The 16,633-nt window shown below is 47.3% G+C and overlaps 2 protein-coding genes across 5 annotated transcripts in view; both read right to left on the bottom strand.

Annotated features, from left to right (window-relative positions):
• Positions 1-16,633, bottom strand: part of Ptprn2 (protein tyrosine phosphatase receptor type N2) — a 738,491-nt gene that overhangs the window by 406,324 nt on the left and 315,534 nt on the right. For all 4 annotated transcript variants that reach the window (XM_052739188.1, XM_052739186.1, XM_052739187.1 and 1 more), the window contains 3 exons: positions 13,934-14,137; positions 12,349-12,389; positions 9,549-9,934 (listed from right to left, as the gene is read on the bottom strand). In XM_052739188.1, coding sequence (XP_052595148.1) covers positions 9,549-9,934; positions 12,349-12,389; positions 13,934-14,137 — 631 coding nt within the window. The remainder of the gene's footprint in view (positions 1-9,548; positions 9,935-12,348; positions 12,390-13,933; positions 14,138-16,633) is intronic.
• LOC128111044 (nucleophosmin-like) lies at positions 4,766-5,756 on the bottom strand. The gene has a single exon (XM_052739191.1). The coding sequence runs from the start codon at positions 5,739-5,741 to the stop codon at positions 4,968-4,970; it is 774 nt and encodes a 257-aa protein (XP_052595151.1). The 5' UTR covers positions 5,742-5,756; the 3' UTR covers positions 4,766-4,967.

Raw genomic sequence — 16,633 nt, 5'->3', positions numbered from 1 at the left:
CAAATACTCTATAAGATGGTAGGATCCAATGCTCAGACCCCATCAGTCCATGGGGCTGCCTGGATCCTTGGAAGGTTAGGGACAAGGTGAGCTTCAGGGCTGCCACGGTATTAGTGAAATGAGAGGAAGACAGGTATGGTAGGCAATAACTCACTGTGCCCACCAGTCTGCAAATAGAAGACTATGAAAGCTGAATGGATGCTGAAGGGCCGTGTCACACTCCAAAATTCAATCCAGTTGTTCCTTCAGCCATGATCAATGTGAAGATCTAGAAAGAGTTGACCATAGACCACCTTCCCACTGGCCTCACAGGAGAACCCACAAACTTGGAATACAGAGTCCCATAACAGTCAGTGGCTTGTGGACATTGGGTCTAGCTGGACAGCTAAGGCTGCTCCTGTAGCACAGAAATTCATTGGTCCTCACACCTTCTGCCCAACAAAATCCTATATCAGAAGTGTCAGGATTGTAGTCTGGGATGGCATGTTTAACATCAAGATAGAAATCAAAATGAAGAATTCTGTCCACTTGATGACCCATTTGATCTGAGAGCCTTGTTTCAGGAAATGAGGTGATCTTGTGATCCATTCACAAGATACCTCCCTCCCTTGACCTGTGAGATTCCCCAAATATGCCAAAACTCACCGAGCATTAACACAGTCTTCCTCCATGTACACACTGCCAGATATACACAAACATCCATCCACATACAGTACACCCTATGCTCACATACATTTCCATGCATACCAACATATTCTCTGGTAATGTACTCAACATCTCCATGTACATCAACACACTCCCTAGGCATTAACGTATGCACATCCTTTCATACACACCAACACATTCCCCAGGTATGTACACATGACCTTTTATACACACCAACACACTCCCGAGGCATGCAAGCATGCATACCCCTCCACATACAGCAATACATTCCCTAGGCACACATGCATTCACACTCCTCCATATATACCAATATACTATCGAGACATACACACATGTCCCTCCATATGCACCCCAGGCATATACAAAGACCCCAGAACTCTCCAAGTTATCCCTACATATTCTTCCATGTACATCAAAGCATACATACCTCTCTACATACACCAACACATTTCCCAGGCATCACAACCACCCTTCCTCACATACTAACACACTACACAGATGCATGAAATATATCCTCTCCATGAACAGGCCCAAATATCAAGATACTTCTCAAGCATGAATACAGCCTCAAGTCCTACCAAGACAGACATGCTCATGGGCTCATGCTTCAAGAGACAGTGGATCATTCCCACAAATACACACCTACCATCATGGACACCAGATTCAAGAACACTCCTGCCATACCAAGAAGAGAGAGCACCCTCAAACCAGTGGGAACCATGGCATAATGTATATGCTGGGACCTACAGGGGGTGCTGCCCTGGCCCCTGATGCCCCCTCCTCAGTGATGCCTCACATCTAGTGGCCCAGCTCCTCCCTCTGCCCACAGGCATCTTGCCATCTCATCTCTATGTGTCTTAGTTAGGATTTCTGTTGCTGTGATAAAACATTATGACTAAAAGCAACTTGGGGAGGAAAAGGTTTTTATTCTGCTTATACTTCCAAGTAACAGACCTCACTGAGAGGTCAGGGTGGGAATTCAAACAGGGCGGGAACCTGAGGCAGGAGTTGATTCAAAGGACATGAAGGAACATTGCTTACTGATGTGCCCTTATAGCACACAAGACTACCAACCCTGGGGTGGCACCACTAACAGTCAGCTGGGTCCTCACACATCAATAACCAATCAAGAAAATGTGCCACAGTCTTGCTCACAGGCCAGTCTGGCCAGGAAATTTCTCAATTGGAGTTCCCACTTTCCAATAACTCTAGTGTTGTGTCAAGTTGACATAAAAGTAGCCATCACAATCGATCCCTTGTCAACTTGACATGTAAGCATATCACTGTTAAGCCGCAACTTTCCTTTCTTGTTCATTCCCAAGATCTCACATTGATGTCAATATCACAAAATAAAACTTTCCAACTTTGAAAAGTCTCAGAATCTTTAAAAATTGAAACACTTAAAAATCCAAAGTCTCTCTAAAATTGCAAAGTTTCTCTAAACATCTAAAGTCTCCTTAAAGTCTCTCAACTGTAGGCTCCTGTAAAATCAGAAATTAGTCAAATACCTTCCTTCCCACTTCAAGAGGGAAGAATCAGGGCATAATTACATTCAAATCCAAGCAAAACTGAAGTCCAACAGTGAAATATCAGTGTCAGATTTACAGGACTCGGGATCTTCTAGGCTACAAAGGGCTTGCCATAGTACATGCAGCTTATCTCCTAGGCTTCAGCTGTCTTTGCTACACAGCTGCTGCTGCTCTTGGTGGCCATCACATGGTACTGGCATCTCCAAAATGCTTAGTATTTCTGCACCTGGGCTACACCTTCACCAATAGCCTCTCTGGAGCTCTCTTCAGGGATTCTGAGTCGGTCACATGGTACCGAGCTTCAACCTTTCTCCATAACCACTTCAATCCTAGAGCTTCTATGGCAACTGAAGTTGCACCTTCATCAGCGGTCCCTCTGGCCCTCTCTTTAGAGACTCCAGCCCTGCTACACAAATGTCAAGCCTAGCTGCTCTTCACGACACCTGCATGCCTTCAAAACCAGTACCATCTAGATGATTCTCACACTACCCAGTTCTGCCGCCAGCAGGAGGTATAACTTCTGCTCCCTCTAGATTGCAGCTTCTGTGTGCTGACTCTGAGGAACACCTCCCAGAAAATTTCATCCCAGTGATGCTGGTCCCTTCTTAATCACAGCTGATTCTTCAGCTGCAGCTGACCAGGATAGATTGTCCCCAAAAAGCAAAGGTTTTACTTTAGTGGTCTAGTCTCTTGTCAATCACAACTAATTCTTCAGACCCAATTGACAAGAACCAGATATTCTTAATTCAAAATATCACACAAATGGCTCTGATAGAGTCTTTGCTTCCCTCTGAAACTTCATAAGCCAGTATTTCACTGTCTGCATCTCTTTCAGCATTCCTGTTTTCCAAGTTCTCACAGAACAGCCCTTGAGCACTGAATGGCATTTTTTCAGCTCAAAGTTCTAAAGTCCTCTCACAATCCTCTCCAAAACAACATGGTCAGATCTGTCACAGCAATACCCCACTCCTGGTACCAATTTCTATCTTAGGGTTTCTATGGCTGTGATAAAACACCATGACCAGAAGCAACTTAGGAAGGAAAGGTTTTATTTTGTTTATACATCCACATAACAGTCCATCACTAGGGAGAGTCAGGTCAGGAACCTGGAGACAAAATCTGATGCTGAGACCAAAGAGGAAAATAGCTTACTGGCTTGCTCAGTCTGCTTTCTTATAGCCCACAGAATACCATCCCAGGAATGGCACCACTAACAATAAGCCTGGCCCTCATGCATCAATCACCAATCAAGAAAATGGACTACAGGCTTGCCCATAGGGCAACCTGGTAGGAAACTTTCTCAGTTGTGGTTCCTGTTTCCCAAATGACTCTAGCATTTGTCAAGTTGGCATAAAACTAGCCAGCACACCTCCCTGTCCCACCTGCCCAGGTCCCCTTTGCCTGTAACTACCACCCATCACTTATCTACTAATCACAGTCCCTTGGCCCTGCCACCTCTCCTTTACCTAAAATTCAGCCCACACACTGATGGAAGCTTTGGCTGGTCACTCCAAGATCTTCCAGGTCTGCATGTCAGCCCAGACCTCAAACTTGTAGAAAGTAAGGCCCATTTCTTTTTAAGATTTTTAACTCCCAAGTTCCATGATGAGTTGCTTTGACTTTACAATTTGTGTTGGACCTACTTACACTAATTTCACGTATAGGTTATCTACTACCAAAGAGTGAGAAGGTGAAGTGCCAACTGGCTTTGTCATGGGTTCTAGCTCCATATACCTCACGACTTTCTCAGCCCTAGACAGGGAAAATGGCTATTATAATCCACAGCAAACTAGTTAGCAGGGCCTTGGAGCTGAAGTTCACTGAACCAAATCCCTCTCTAAGCCCTTTGCCTCCACAGTTAGACAGACACCCCCAATCACACTAACCACAAGTCAGGGCAAGCTGCCCCTTTCCTGCCTCCCCATCACTGTCAGAGCTGCAGGCAGGGCATGCTCCATTCAACACTCCGTGCAGATTGTGCTCAAATGAGCGCACAGTTATCTCTGCTATATTTTAAAATACACAGCCATCATCTGTCATTTCATGGTCAGAACTTCCTTAGGAAGCTGTTGGAGTTAATCTGGAAAATCAATAGGAGGACTCAACAGAGCAATTCTGGCTGTCTGTGTGTGGCAGCTGCCACCCTGATCACCTGGAGGAGAGCAGGCACTGACACTCGCTGTTAGCTGGGCTCACAGATGGGAGAGCCTTGAGTAACCCCCGCCACACACACATACACACACACACACACACACACACACACACACACACGCACATGCACACGCACACACAGGCACACACACACACACACACACGCGCGCGCGCGCACACACACACACACACACACACACAGGCACACAATAAGCAGTAAGGATTTCAGACATAGAGATGAGGTCTCTCTCTCTAACATGTTACGGGGTTGAGGGACAGCAGCATGTTTTGAACTTTTTTTTTTTGATTCATTCAAAAATTTATTGAGCAGCTAAGGATACAAAGGTATTAAAACATGGTCAGAGATGAGGCGTATGCACAAGTGCAGAAAGCAGTAAAGTTCTCTGCATCACAAGAGTGAAAGAAAAATGCTTTAGGAAAATAAGAGATTGCTTCCAGCGTGCAAGGGGGGAATGGATGGCCAATCAGGAAAGGGGATTGAGATTAAAATAGAAGACTTCAGTCTGGATTGTTGATGGTACTCAGTATGGACTATATTTGTTTCTCCTTTTCCTCTTTCCCCATCTTTGGGCTTAATTTACCAGTAGTGCCCAGGACTGTTCAATGTGCTTTTTCTATACTTGCTTGCATTTTTGCCTTAATGTCTTCTACAGAACTAGGTCCTTTTGGTGTTTTAGGAGTTTTTTCCTGTTTTTTGAAAGACTCTTGACCCTTTGATCTTGGTGTTGATGGTTTTAAGTCTTTTCCATTTTGGTTTGATTTTTGTGCATTTTTGGCTGGGGTATCTCGTACAGATTTCTTCACTGGAACTTTTTCTTCAGCTTCCTCATCATCAAAATCATCATCATCATCATCTTCATCATCCTCATCATCTTCGTCGTCATCCTCATCATCCTCGTCAAGTTTTACTTTTTTCTGCGGAACCTTGTTACCACCCCCGGGAGCAGATCGTTTTCCAGACATACTTAAGAGTTTTACATCTTCCTCATCTTCATCTTCTGACTCTGCATCTTCCTCTACAGCTACTAGGTGCTGTCCACTAATGTGCACAGGCCCTGAACCACACTTCAACCTTAAGACCACAGGTGGTGTAATTTCAAAGCCCCCAAGAGAAACTGTTGGTTGTACAGACATTTTCAAAGTTGCCAGTGTTACTTTAATTGGACTGCCTTCATAGTTCATTGCTTCTGCCTCTACGATGTGTAATTCGTCTTTTGCCCCTGCCCCTAAACTAACCGTTCTTAGTGATAACTGGTGCTCATTCTCATCATTATCCACCTTAAAGTGATAATCCTTGTCAGCTTTTAGTTCACAACCGAAAAGGTAGCTCTGAGGCCTGAGAGGGCTCATGTCCTTGTCCATCGAGTCTTCCATGAGGTGGAGGAGCGCACTTCGGTGTGAGAGAAGTCGGACGGAGGAAACTGCTTACTGCTCCTCAGAACAGACACGCAGGACGGAATCACGCCAGGGACCGTTTTGAACTTTTTTAATGCTAATATTCAACCACTGTAAGAGAGGCTGCTTCCCAATATCTACCAAATGAGCAAAACAGGAAGAATCCAGAGTTCGTCTTCACACTTCCACAAGAAAGCCCTTCCCTGCGGCACTGAGCACACTGAGCAGAGCTCAGGAACTTGCACACCAGCGTGAGGAGTCCCTCCCCAGTCAGCAGGAACTTCCACGCAAGTGCAGCACAGGGACTCCATCTCCTGCAACACAGTGTGTGGACTACTGTGTAACTCCCACGTGTGTACTCCAAGTCAGCATCGAACATAGACTCACTCCCAAATAAAACATGTGGACTCCCGTATAAACACAGCTCATGGACTCCCACACAGTCTCGTAGCACCTAAACAAGAATCTGGATGAACAGTAAGCACAAATGAAAATACCATGCGACCAAGGGGCCACAGAGCGACACTGTTAAAACAGAGAGAAGCAGGCTAAAGAGACTTGACTGTTCCCAGAACCCGTATTTTGGCTTACAACCATCTTAATTCAAGTTCTGAGGAATCCCATGCCCTCTTGTGACCCCTAGGGGCACCAGGCGTACACACAGGGTACTTACATACACGTAGGCAAAATACTCACACACTCATAAATATTTAAAAAAAATAACTTTAGGATCAGAAATGTTAAGAGCAACAGAAACTTCTGGAAAGCTCTCTGTGCTGCCACTGAGCTCAGATGTCACATACATTACCTCCCGGCATGATCACAGCACCGTTTCCAACTGTTTCAGTTTGTAATTTTGTTTTATTTTGCAGTGAGGTTTTGATATGCTGCCCAGCCTGTCCCTGATCCTAGCCTCAAGCAAGTCCCCCTTCCTCAGCCTCTTGAAGAGCTGTGACCGCAAGTAAACATCACCATGTCCAGCTGCTCAACCGTGTTTTATTTTATTTTATTTTATTTTATTTTATTTTTGGAACAGAGTCTCCCTATGTAGTCCTGGCTAGCCTGGAACTCTCTACATAGACCAGGCTGTCCCCAAACTCAGAGATCCTGCCTCTGCCTCTTGAGTGCTGGGAATAAAGGTGTGTTCACCACACTCAGTATAACCTTGTTTTAAAGAAGCAGAAACAAAAGCTAGAGAAATTAAATCCCTCATCCCAGACTGTCACACCAGTAAACTAACCGTGCAGCAGAGAAGCCACCCTGGGAAGCTGCAGGGACCCAGCACTCCAGGCAGGTATCAGAAGAACACAACAGGCCAGCTATGGGCCTACTGCCTCTATGAACACTGTGACTTCACAAAGCGGGAGGGTCAGCACGTGCAGTGTCTCACACTCCTTCCCCAGTAGGTTACTGTCTCTGACTTCCAGTCCAGGTGAAGTCATGTGGAAGACAGTATCCATCAGATATCACATCTGCCATCAAGGATAGCCCTGCACACACCCACTGTGTCGTCGCCTGACGGTGGACATCTCATTATTTACTTGAAAACTCACTGGAAGTTAGGAACCCCAATGATGGTTGTTTTCCTCACTGTTGTGACAAAATACCCAACAAAGCAATGCAAGCCGGGGAGAGTTTGTTCAGATTCAGAGTTGGAGGGTGTGGGCCACCATAGTGGCGGCAGTGTGAGGCAGTGATCACGTGACATCCATAGTCGAGAGGCAGAGGGAGATGATAAATGTCAATGGTGCTCAGCTTGCTTTATTCAGCCCAGGAACCCAGCAGATGGCTGTCGCAGAATGCATTTGAGTCCTGGGTTTCATTTCACATAGCTCTGTGATGGAGGCCTTTTGGTCCTTTACCTGATTTACATGCACGTGAACACATGATAGAGAACACACAGTAATGCACACGAATAACACACACTAGTGCTGACATGACACACCTCCCACGTCTACTAAAACGACATTTTCTTAATATGCATGGTGCCCCTTTCCACAGGCTGGCTCTGTAGATGGCCCTTCTCTTCAACACCTCCTGAGACTCCTGTGAGGCAGCTGTGCCCTCCTCCCCCTGCTCCAGTTCCTCTCCACCTCAGCATGTTCTCACTCTCCCGTGGGAACACCACTGCAGGTGGCCCCGCATTTCCTTCTGACTTCAGTATGAAACACTAAATACGTGCCAGCAACAGCGTCCGGGTGAGCACAGGACAAGGAGGTGTGATGTGGAATGATCCTTCTGTACACTGTGAATACGTATTGCTCTCATTGGTTAATAAAAAGCTGACAGGCCGGCAGCCGGGCAGGAAGCCAAGCTGGGACAACCAGACACCATGGACTCTGGGAGGAGGAAGAACCGAGTCTAAACAGGGTAATGGTTTCCAGGGAAGGGGACACCTACACACGGGGTGTTTGAGTTTATGAGTGATTGGTGGTTGATTAGTTTGCATGGTGAGTAACCTATGGGGGTTTCCAAAGTGTAGAGCTGTGTCCCACATCCCCTGTGGGGCATGTTCTAAGTACACTATGCATCCTCTATATAGGAGGAGGTGGGCGCTCCAGCATCCATCAGAGATTGAGAGGACAGACAGGGGTGAAGAATGGGAACTCTGCTCTAGAGAAAGGAAGAAGCAGAGAAATGCAGGGTACGTGGGGCAGGGTGGTCCTGAAGTTGCAGCTGCTACCTTTTATCCAAACTCAGAAGAGGGAGGCTTGGCAATGGCTGAAAATAGTCTTGAGTCTTAATTTGCTTTTAGCAACAGTCTGTTTTGAGCTCAAAATAAACCTTTTCTGTGGACTAGCAGTTGACTCTCACCAATGAAATTTGATGGTTCCAGCAACAATACATGGACAGCGCAAACCACACAGGTATCACTGTGCAGCACCACAGGGGAACTAGTGCCTGCTTGAAGCTTTTCCCCAGGGCAGTCAGCAGTAAGAATGGCAGGCTGCATGGTGGAAGAAGGAACACCTGAGCATTCATTCCTGTGCTCACACATTTGCACACATGTGCACACATACCTATCCCCAGACATATATGTTCAGATGAGCACTCGTACCTGTGTCTAATATCTACATGCATGCATGCTCAGACGTGCATGTGTGCATTTACAGTCTTATGCCTTCCTCCCTTTGAAACATGGCTTTCATGACATGAAGAAGTGCTATCTTTTCATGAAGTGTGACATCAAGCATCAGGCTTATTAGCAAGGGGACCCAAGATCAGCAAGGGCTGACCACTGCTGACTCTGTTACTTGGTGTGAGTTCTTTCTCTTGTTAAATTCAGATCAAAATGAAAGCACAGACAGACAGACAGACTGTGTCCTGTAGCCAGGAAGAGTATTCTCCTTCTAGATTATCTACTTGGACTATTGGGAAACAGGTAAATTTTTTAGAGTTCCAATAAACAAGGAGCCAGTAGAGAGCTAAGCTTTGAGGACATCAAGTCCTGCTCTGTACCTGCTGTCACTTGTCCCTGAGTATGGCATTCCCTGGAGAGAGCAGCCTGGGCCAGAGCTTGCTATCCTACCCATGGCTGTCCCATAGAGATGCCTCTGTCCAGCAGGGAGTCCCTACCTGCAGAGGATGGGAAAGTCAAGAGAAGCAGGCAGGGCTTTACATTAGCTTGGTATGTTTACTGGCTTCAGACCATGGTCCTGAAGCTGACACCAAACCCAAAGTCCAGAGGGTCACTCCTGGCTGGGCAGCCCCCCCACACACCTGGACCCATTCCCACTCTCCAGTGTCTCGGGGTCCCAGGGAACAGGAGGCAGATCTTGGACTCACTTGTTTCCCGTGACGATGTATCCCAGCTGTTCCTCCTCAGAAGGCTGGACTTCCAGCTGTAGGCCTCCACGAGGGGGTCCCTGTGCTGCTGACTGGAGGGTTGGCTCCTCCTCCCACACCTCTGGGGCTCGGTTTTGGAATTGGTCCTCAAGCCTCTGGGACTGGGGCTCTGAGTACGGCTTCTTCTCCAATAAGTCTTTGGAGTAAGTCCGGCTCCTCACATGTTCTACCCCGGCAGTCTCCTCTTCTGAAGACAAGACCTCCTCAGGCTGCTCTGACTTCTTGATCTCTGCTCTGGAGGACTTTTCCAGAAGGGGAGCTTCAGGTAATAGAGGTGACCCACGGTCTTTCAGGAGGTCCCCAAGCTGGACACTCAGACGGCTGACCTAACAAAGAAGAGACATCTGTGAGATGCCATGTAAGAAGGTACTATGGACACATGATTCAGAAAAGTACAGTCACATGGTGGGATGACAATGGACCACTCTGAAGGGAAACAGGCAGAAGAGGGCAGCATCTGTGTGTACCACCATATCTAGAGGAGACATCAACCAGGGCGTCAGTCACGTCACGGTGTTCTCCCCTACTCCTCTCTCTCTCACACCTTCCAGAAGAATCCCTCTAGGAGCGATGAGCACCTAATAATGATCCCAAATATTGATCATCGTTCTTTGCATCTGGTGAGCTCTCCCACATACAAAGATATTATAGAATTACATTGCATGTATAAATTCAGTCTTTAAACAAACTCCAGGAGTTAGGAACCTTCAGTAACCGCCCCCCCATTTCACAGGAAAACTGAGGCAGAAGCTAACCTTGGATTGAGCCCATTGTGGGGACATGTGCTTATGTTCCAGTGGCATTCTGGTCCTGATAAGAATGATGCTTTCCAAGCCTGACCCCACTTTCTTTTTTTCTTCTGTTTCTTTCTTTCTTCCTTCCTTCCTTTCTTTCCTTCTTTCTTTATTTCTTTTTATTTTGTTGTTGTTGTTGTTGTTGTTGTTTGCTTGTTGTTTTTTAAGACAGGGTTTCTCTGTGTTGCTCTGCCTGTCCTGGAACTCTCTCTGTAGACCAGGCTGGCCTTGAACTCACAGAGATCCACTTGCCCCTGCCTCCTAAGTGCTGGGATTAAAGGCGTGTGCCACCACCATCTGGCTCTAACCTCACTTTCTGAATAGCAGGTTCCTTGGACACCCACTGGTATCTGCCAGAAGGGTGTTATGATTATGGCACATGGCTACAGAATTTGTTTGCTCCATGCAAACCTCATCTCATCATTTTCCAGCCCACACTCTGGCCTCTGTTTCATATACTCAGCCTTACAGAAGCTGGATATCAAATGGAGAAGTGGAGATCAGCAGTTCCAGATGTGAAATCCAGTCTAACCCTTGTCAAAGGAGTTGTTTCCAGGAGGACAAGGCCTCCAAGGAATGACCCATTGGTGTGTGCAGAAGCAAAGGTCTTTATCATCTCAGTGGAGTGGTTTTAACTGTAAAATTATATTTCTGGTATTACATTAGACAGGAACTGGGGTTTGATTTCTATTACAGCTTTACTCCACCAAACACATACTTAAGAAATAACTGTGAGGGCGATCATTCCCTCTTGACTAGAATTCATGAGTTTTCCTTTTGAATATGTGAATACAATAGTCTGATGAAGATGTTTACTCCAATTTTGACTTGCAATGACAACACATGGCAGTTAGTTATGCAGTAGGGCTTTTGGAAGACAGGGGATAATGATCTCTCAGATGGAGCTGCATGTGAGGGAAAGTGTCACTAAAGAGATCTCAGAGCATCCAGCACCCAAAGGCTCCTTCTGAAAACAATTCCTTGACAATGTGCTCCAAGAGAAACACGTCAACACAACACATGGACAGAGAAAGTCAAAACTCAACCAGTGCAGCATGAGGCCATGGGAGAGGTGAGGAGGCCATGGGTAGAGTCTAATGGCTTCACTAAGTTCAGGTCCAGGGGGCCTCTGGCCTGAATTCTTAGAACACAACCTTGAGGATTATGGGGCCTGTGTGGCGTCCATTCCACTCTCAAAATTAAAAGCTCTTTCCTGACCCAGCTTCTCTCTCACCACTCAGAGGGAAGTCCCACTGTGGCTGTGATTTCAGTTTGGGGTATTCCCTGCTGTCATCCATTAGAGACCAATCCGGAAGCAAGCAGGATGACATAAACAGTTTTATAGAACCACATGACATCACTGTGCTCTGAGCAGATTTTCTGCTTCCTTAAGCCCTAGAGACCACAGGTACTTAAGCAAAAAGCCCCCAAAGCTCATCAAGTTATCGGGTATTGCTGAGACACAGTACATGGGTGCTGGCTGGCTAAGTCCTTTCGCAGAGCCATGCTAGACCACCTCAGTGATGCAGTGCCCTGTGACTGTGTACTGTGCAGGGCATCGGACAGGGAAGCTGGAGCAGCACCAAGCACACAGGAGCCCATGTTTCCCATCCAGGGAGCTTCAGAGACTGTGTGCAGGACTCGGTAGGTCTGTGAAATGGGCCTGTGAGGTGCTTATGGGAGAGTGGTTCTGAGAGTATTTATTCCCTTCTTTGAATTCACCGTTTTTTCATGTCTCTCTATGATGGCTCAATATTCATTTACAATCTGAAAACATGACATTCTATACCTAACTCTATACAATTGTGTGTGCACTCTATATTTTTCTCAGTTTGGGGATTATGAGGATTTTCCCCATACCCTTCCAATAGCTAGGAAACTACACTTCATAAATATAGAGACGACTGATAATATCATGATTTTAGGATAATATGCTGGCCTCTTACCTCCTTGTACACTGGGTCATCCACCTCTGATGGTCTGTGATCTGTAAAAGACAAAAGCATGTTGTCCAGGTCCCTGAAAGATGTCCTTACAAGGTGTCCCTGTGCATGGCGAGATGACCTTGACCACATTCCTACCACAGAGTAACCTTATAAAGTGCAGAACAGAGGAAGGTTTTGCTAAGCAGGCTTAGACGCAGCATCATTCACAGGTACCTCCCCTAGCTTTCCAGATAGACCTGCATAGAATCTTCAGTGTTTGCCATAGCTCAAAGGACCCCAGTGCCTCATCATAGATAACAGTTATAAAAACAGACAAGTCTACCCAAGCTACTCCATATTAAAGATGGTGTGGGTTATTCCTCTGGCCAAAGGGATGCTGTTCTAGGTTGGGTTTTTTGGTTGTTTTGTTTTGTTTTGTTTCGTTTTTCTATTGCTGATAGAAAACAGCATGGCCAAAAGCAACCTGGGGAAGAAAGAGCTTCTTTCATCTTATAGTTTACAGTCTGTCATTGAGGAAGTCAGAACTTCTGGGCAGGAAGTGAAGGAAGCAGGATCACAGAGGAACACTGCTTACAGGATTGCTAGTCATGGCTCTCCTAGCTTACTTTTTTATACAACTCCAAACCCCCTGTCCAGGGGTGGCGCCATCCACAGGAGGCTGTGCTCCTCCACATCGATCATTAATCAAAATAATGCTCTTGAGTTTTGTTACAGGCCAGTCTGATGGAGGCATCTTCTCAACTGAGGTTCTCTCCTCCCAGATGGCTCCAGCTTGTATCAGATGCTGGAGTCTAACCAGAGCAGATGCCCAAGGCGGTGTAACTCAGAGCACATTCCTCAACTCCTAGGGGACTGCCTAGATTCTCCTATGCTTGGTCTCCCCTTTGACACTGGTGACTTGCCTCTGTTCCAGTCCACAGAGGAGAGGAGTGCACCTCACATCTGGTTTTCAATGGGATTTTATGTGCCGACCATGTTCAGAGCTCAGAGCCTCAGAGGCCTGCCTGCCTTGAGCAGCTGCTCCAGGTAAGAGCGGGGTGATGTTGGCTGCTGCTCCCAGTATCCTCAGAAGTAGATGCAGACAGTTGAATGAACCCTTTTCAGTTTATTGTTCAAATATTTGACAGTGCATACTGGCATGACCCAAACAAAGACATCCTCCCATCACTCCCAGGTTTTCCTAATTCTGAACCTCAGCACGCAGGAATCAAACCTCCTCCCTGAGAGCAATTTGCCATTCAACATAATTGCTCTGGTAAGCTTAGTCTGTTAAGAAAGCTTTTAGAGGTAAAAGTTCAAACAGATAAAAAATCTTTAACATAAATCTATCTCTCCAGCAGAAAGGATGCATTATGGCCTGGTGAGTAGGATTCTCCCCTCCCCATAGCTCCCTCCCCTGCCCGTGGCTCCCTCCCCTTCCTGTGGCCTCACCACCTCCCTATACTGCCTCCCCATGGCTTCCTCCCCTCTGCATGGCATAGTCTCACTCCTTCTCCAGACTCCCCATTCCCCCAGCCCCTCCCTGTGGCTTCTTCCCTTCCCTGTGGCCACCCAGCTGCAAAGGACCCAAGGAGCAGGAGGTCACCTTGAAGCACCGCTTCTGGGGTATCTGTCCGCTCTCTCAGCTGTCCCTCGGCCTCTCTCCCATGGCCATCTTGGCTTCCCTCGGAAGGATCGCCTTGTGTGGCTCCAGCAATTGAGTCTGCCATCTCCTCCAACTTCAGGGGGCCCAGGCGGTCCACTTCAGCTTGCTGCTGCAGATCCTTCAGGAGACGCCACAGGAGTGTGTCTAGGGGCACAGACAAGTCACAGCTGATCAGCTACATGGCTTAACAAGTAGCCTGGCTTTGGGAGGAACTTTTTGGTGTTTAGCTGGACATGGAGCTCACAGAGAAGGAAGGACTGACTGACTGACTGACTGCCTGCCCAGGGAAGGAGAGGAGAAGGCCTCACAATAACTACAGGTTCAGCTGAGGAAGAGTTAGCATCTCCTCAGCAATCCTTCAGGTTATCAGCAAATGTTGACAAGCTGTGTCTGTCTCTCCTAGAACAGAGAGAAGTTACAGGCTTGGGTTTACGCTCACTGTCCCGCTCCACCTATCCCACTCAGATGCTGCAGAAGAAGACAGTTGTCATATTTCCTGAGACTCATGGAGAAAAACTTCAGCCAAGCACTCTGACCAGCTTGACAATGTGTCTTGCATACGTACAGAACCTGGTGGCCCCTGTGCTGTGTGTAAAGTGAAGCAAGCTCAAAAAGCAGATTCCCCACACAGCCAGACAATCCAACACTTGCCGGGAAGGAGCACACACACAGAGACTCGGGTATTGTCACTGCCTGGGGCCTAGAACCTTCTTCTAGGCCAGGGCCCAGTGGAAGGAGGCATGGGTCACACACCACTGCAGGGGTCCTCCAGCCTCCACCTATGTTCTGCTCCCAGAGCCAGCCTCTAACCTTCACCCTGAGCAGGGACAGCTCTAGCCAACATCTGCGCAGGAAGGGCAGGGGATGGGGGTCACCAAATGTAAAGCAGGAGGATAGTTCTAGCTAACATCTGTGCAGGAAGGGCAGGGGATGGGGGTCACCAAATGTAAAGCAGGATAGTTCTAGCTAACGTCTGTGCAGGAGGGCAGGAGGGATACCAAATGTAAGACAGGAAGGTGATGTTTTTCAAAAGACCTTTTACACACTAGTTGTGTTTGAATATGAATGTAGTGGGTAGCCATTCCAACCTTGATCTGGAAGTTTCAACCCCCATTGAGGGTTCGGTAACTGTCACACCTACAAGGCAGGGCCAAGAGAGGACCCTGAAGACCCGAGCGAGATCCAGAGGTGCCGGCAGCTCTATTGGTTCCTGGACTCTGGGCGCTGGAGGTAGACCAAGCAGAGTTCTCCAGAGAACACTGCCGGACTGCGCCACACCTTTCCCAGACTCTGTAAACTATCCATTCACTTGTAAGTTACCCCTCAAAATAAACCTCCCTTTTAACTACGTGGAGTGGCCTTAATAATTTCACCAATATATGAATATTCACCACACCTCCATATTCCCCAGCACCCCCAATAGCCCTCTGACACTATGGGAAAGACAAGGCCCCTTGGTTATGAGACAGGAGTGGGTCTATGGACGGGGACCAGCTTACTTCAACACAGACCTAAACTTGGGTCCGCCTGCTCTATCTGCTTTGGGCTTCTTTATTCAACTAACAGTAGCGATGTAGCACTTTTACAATGAGAAACCCTACACAAACACTATCCCAGGCCTACCAGGTGCTTCTCTGTGGGTCTCTCTCTCTCTCTCTCTCTCTCTCTCTCTCTCTCTCTCTCTCTCATCTCTCTGTCTCTGTCTCTCTCCCTCCCTCCTCTGAAGCAAGACCCCATTGGTCTCAGGCCTACTCATTATAGAACTGCAGGTTGTCAGACATCCTCCATCACAGACAGATCTGCCCAGTTTTGCTTCTGAACAACTTCTAGACCTCAGTGTGAGGTTAAGTGCAGGAAAATTCCCCCAAGCTCAGATGTCTGGGGTCATAGGTGGTGACTGGAGTTGAAGGATATAGCATACTGAGGGGCTATGGCAGGCCCCCAGAAGTGTATGCACAAGTATACTGTGTATGACATGAAGTGATGATGTCATGTGAAAGGAGAACTGCCCAGGGCCAAGAAGGGACAGGATGTGTATCAGGGCATGCTGGGAGTCCCTGCTGCCATTATCAGAGATCTCATAGAGCCCCATCAGCAGGACACTAAAAACCCTCAAGGCCACATCTTCAAGGAAGGGACACCAAAAGACAGTATTCATGAAAGATCAATACCAAGACAGGATCAGGATAATACAGAAATTTAGCTGGTGCTGGGAAACCCTCTCGAGGGATCAGTTAACGTGGTTCCATTCCTGCATGCACAGAGCCCAGCACAGGGTAAAGTGGCTTGCACACAAGGGAGTTGAAACTTGACCAGGACCCCCAACAAGGAGAGAGTATGACTGAGGATACTCAGGCAGGACGACACAGGCAGGTATAAACTCAGCCGGGACACAGAAGGAACGAAAGACAGAAGAAAACCTATGAAAAGGCTTAACCACAGGCCAGAAGCAGGCAATCGGGGGCGAGTCTGAAAACAGCAAACACTGCACAATGGGAAGATTACAGTACACAGAACCTCCACAACCTGAGAGGCAGGGTTGGGCAGGCCACATCGTTGTTAAAGAAATGTCCAGAAGTAGCTAGGCTAACTGTAGATTGTCACCCCTCCCTCCACTCCTCCAAACCCAATCCCCCAGTC

This window comes from Peromyscus californicus, unplaced genomic scaffold (assembly GCF_007827085.1).
Source record: "Peromyscus californicus insignis strain IS unplaced genomic scaffold, ASM782708v3 Scaffold_15__1_contigs__length_86483966, whole genome shotgun sequence".
Taxonomy (NCBI): Eukaryota; Metazoa; Chordata; class Mammalia; order Rodentia; family Cricetidae; genus Peromyscus; species Peromyscus californicus.
This window is presented reverse-complemented; position numbering and strand designations above follow the sequence as displayed.

What these genes read in the sequence shown, in the direction of transcription:
- LOC128111044 (XM_052739191.1), bottom strand. Translation starts at nt 5,741, where the DNA reads ATGGAAGACTCGATGGACAAGGACATGAGCCCTCTCAGGCCTCAGAGC.